This window comes from Engraulis encrasicolus, chromosome 14, assembly GCF_034702125.1.
Source record: "Engraulis encrasicolus isolate BLACKSEA-1 chromosome 14, IST_EnEncr_1.0, whole genome shotgun sequence".
NCBI lineage: Eukaryota > Metazoa > Chordata > Actinopteri > Clupeiformes > Engraulidae > Engraulis > Engraulis encrasicolus.
Genome location: NC_085870.1, coordinates 1,779,979 through 1,781,884, shown reverse-complemented (window position 1 = coordinate 1,781,884; position 1,906 = coordinate 1,779,979). Strand labels below are relative to the sequence as shown.

Sequence of the window (1,906 nt, the reverse complement as noted above, 5' to 3'; positions counted from 1 at the left end):
CCCCATGTCTCTCAAAATCACACTATGATTGAATGGTAATTTGCTTATAGGTTATAAAGAAATATTCTTTAGAGGTTATAAGAAATAATCTTATATTTAAATTAAGAAAAAACGTCAACTGTGACTAAAATCTTGTGGTCGTCACTATTTATCCTGGAGGGTGACCTGGGGGCCGCGGGCAGCATGTTGGTGACGTCTGCTCTAAATAGTGCACACTATACAACTAGTGCACAAGGCCAACAACAAGGTACAACCAGCCTACTAGTTCCACCAAAACATTAGTACAGTACACCATGCAGTTCACCCAGCTGAGCTGTCTCTACATTCCATGCCCACATGCTTCCCTTTTAGACCAAGCAGCTCATCTCTCTCTCTCTCTCTCTCTCGTTCACGTCTGTGTCCACTCAGGTCTTCACACCAAGCTGGTGGTCCTTCGCAGGCTGTCTTTGACTCGGATGAACTCTGGCTCGTTCGTCAACTGATCTCTCTGTTTCTCCAGCTCCCTCTCCAGCTGGGGACAGAGAGAGAGAGAGAGAGAGAGAGATAGAGAGAGAGGGGGAGAGAGAGAGAGACAGAGACAGAGAAAGACAGAGACAGAATAATGACATTAGATTATGTATTTCAACTAGAAATGCACTCAGAGGTTACAGACCTCCGCCAAGGAAGCTGTTTGATGGAACATTTGACTATGATACAGACATTTTTTAAAAAAAAAGTCTTTCTGTCTTCTTTTTGTGGAGTTAGAAACTGGAATGTCAAAAGTCGGCCTGTCCCGGGTGTCCACAGTTCAATTTGCGGCCGCTAGGCGCGTCTAGATTTCTAGGCTAGCAATGATGAAGAATCTTAACAGACAGACAGACAAACAGACAAACCAACGCGAGTCGCGACCGAAAACATAACCTCCTTGGTGCATGTAAAATGGCAAGAATATCGTCTTGTTGTAGAGAAAGTGCGCTCAACTCCGAAAAGTTTCTTACAAGGTCTTTGGGTGCGAGCAAACAACAAAGTTCATGTTTAGTAAAAAAGCCGCACTCCCGGATCAGTTTCTTGCAGTTTTAATACTGGGTTAGTGTTAAACCTAACCCAATCCCTAACCCAGTATTAAAACTGCAAGAAACTGATCCGGTAGTGCGTCTTTTTTACGAAACAAGAATAACGTCTTGACCATGTCGTACACTTATGATGGAGATAAAGGCAGATTCCTAGGAGATTATTTTGGGTCAGACCTATACAAATTACGTCACTGAGACATGGAAGACCACAGTGCTGTGACAAAAAAAATCAACTGACACCCGTCGTAGACAAGAAAGGCCTAAATAAAATATAATTTCGGCCCTGCTGCCATGACTCAAACTGTGGGGCACGGGACTGCACTTATGCCAGGGATCTGAGTTCGATTCTGGTCCGAGGTCTTTTCCCGATCCTCCCCCATCTCTCTCCCACTTAGTTCTTGTCACCATCTCTACCTGTCCTATCAAATAAATGTATACCCCCGTCCCCCAAAAAATAAATATTTTGGGGATACATCTATTAGCACTAATCCATAGCCTACAATGTTCCTGTATAAGTAACTTGTAAGGCATGTACAAAGCAAAATCAAAGATTTGTTAGGCATGTATTCGCAAATGTCTTGTTCATGCACAATAAGGGATTTATTACCAATTTAACCTTAGTAAGGACCTAGTAGGCCTTAGCGTTTGCTTTGTACATGCCTTACAAGTTACTTATGCAGGCATTAACATTGTATGTATCAGTGCTAATAGATGTATCCCTAAAATAAAGTGTTACCAAATCATTTCATCGTCAGGGTGTCAGTGCCTCTCCCTGAGCCAACATCCCCATCCCATCCAGCCCTACCTGACTGGCTCCCTGACTAATGGTGCATTCCAGTCCCAAATCATCCTAG

The 1,906-nt window shown here is 43.2% G+C and overlaps 1 protein-coding gene across 1 annotated transcript in view; it reads right to left on the bottom strand.

The window, feature by feature from the left end:
• Positions 1-1,906, bottom strand: part of LOC134462933 (TBC1 domain family member 10B) — an 11,779-nt gene continuing 9,873 nt past the window's right edge. The window contains exon 4 of the mRNA XM_063216204.1: positions 1-511. Within this exon, the coding sequence (XP_063072274.1) occupies positions 413-511 (99 nt within the window). The 3' untranslated portion in view covers positions 1-412. The remainder of the gene's footprint in view (positions 512-1,906) is intronic.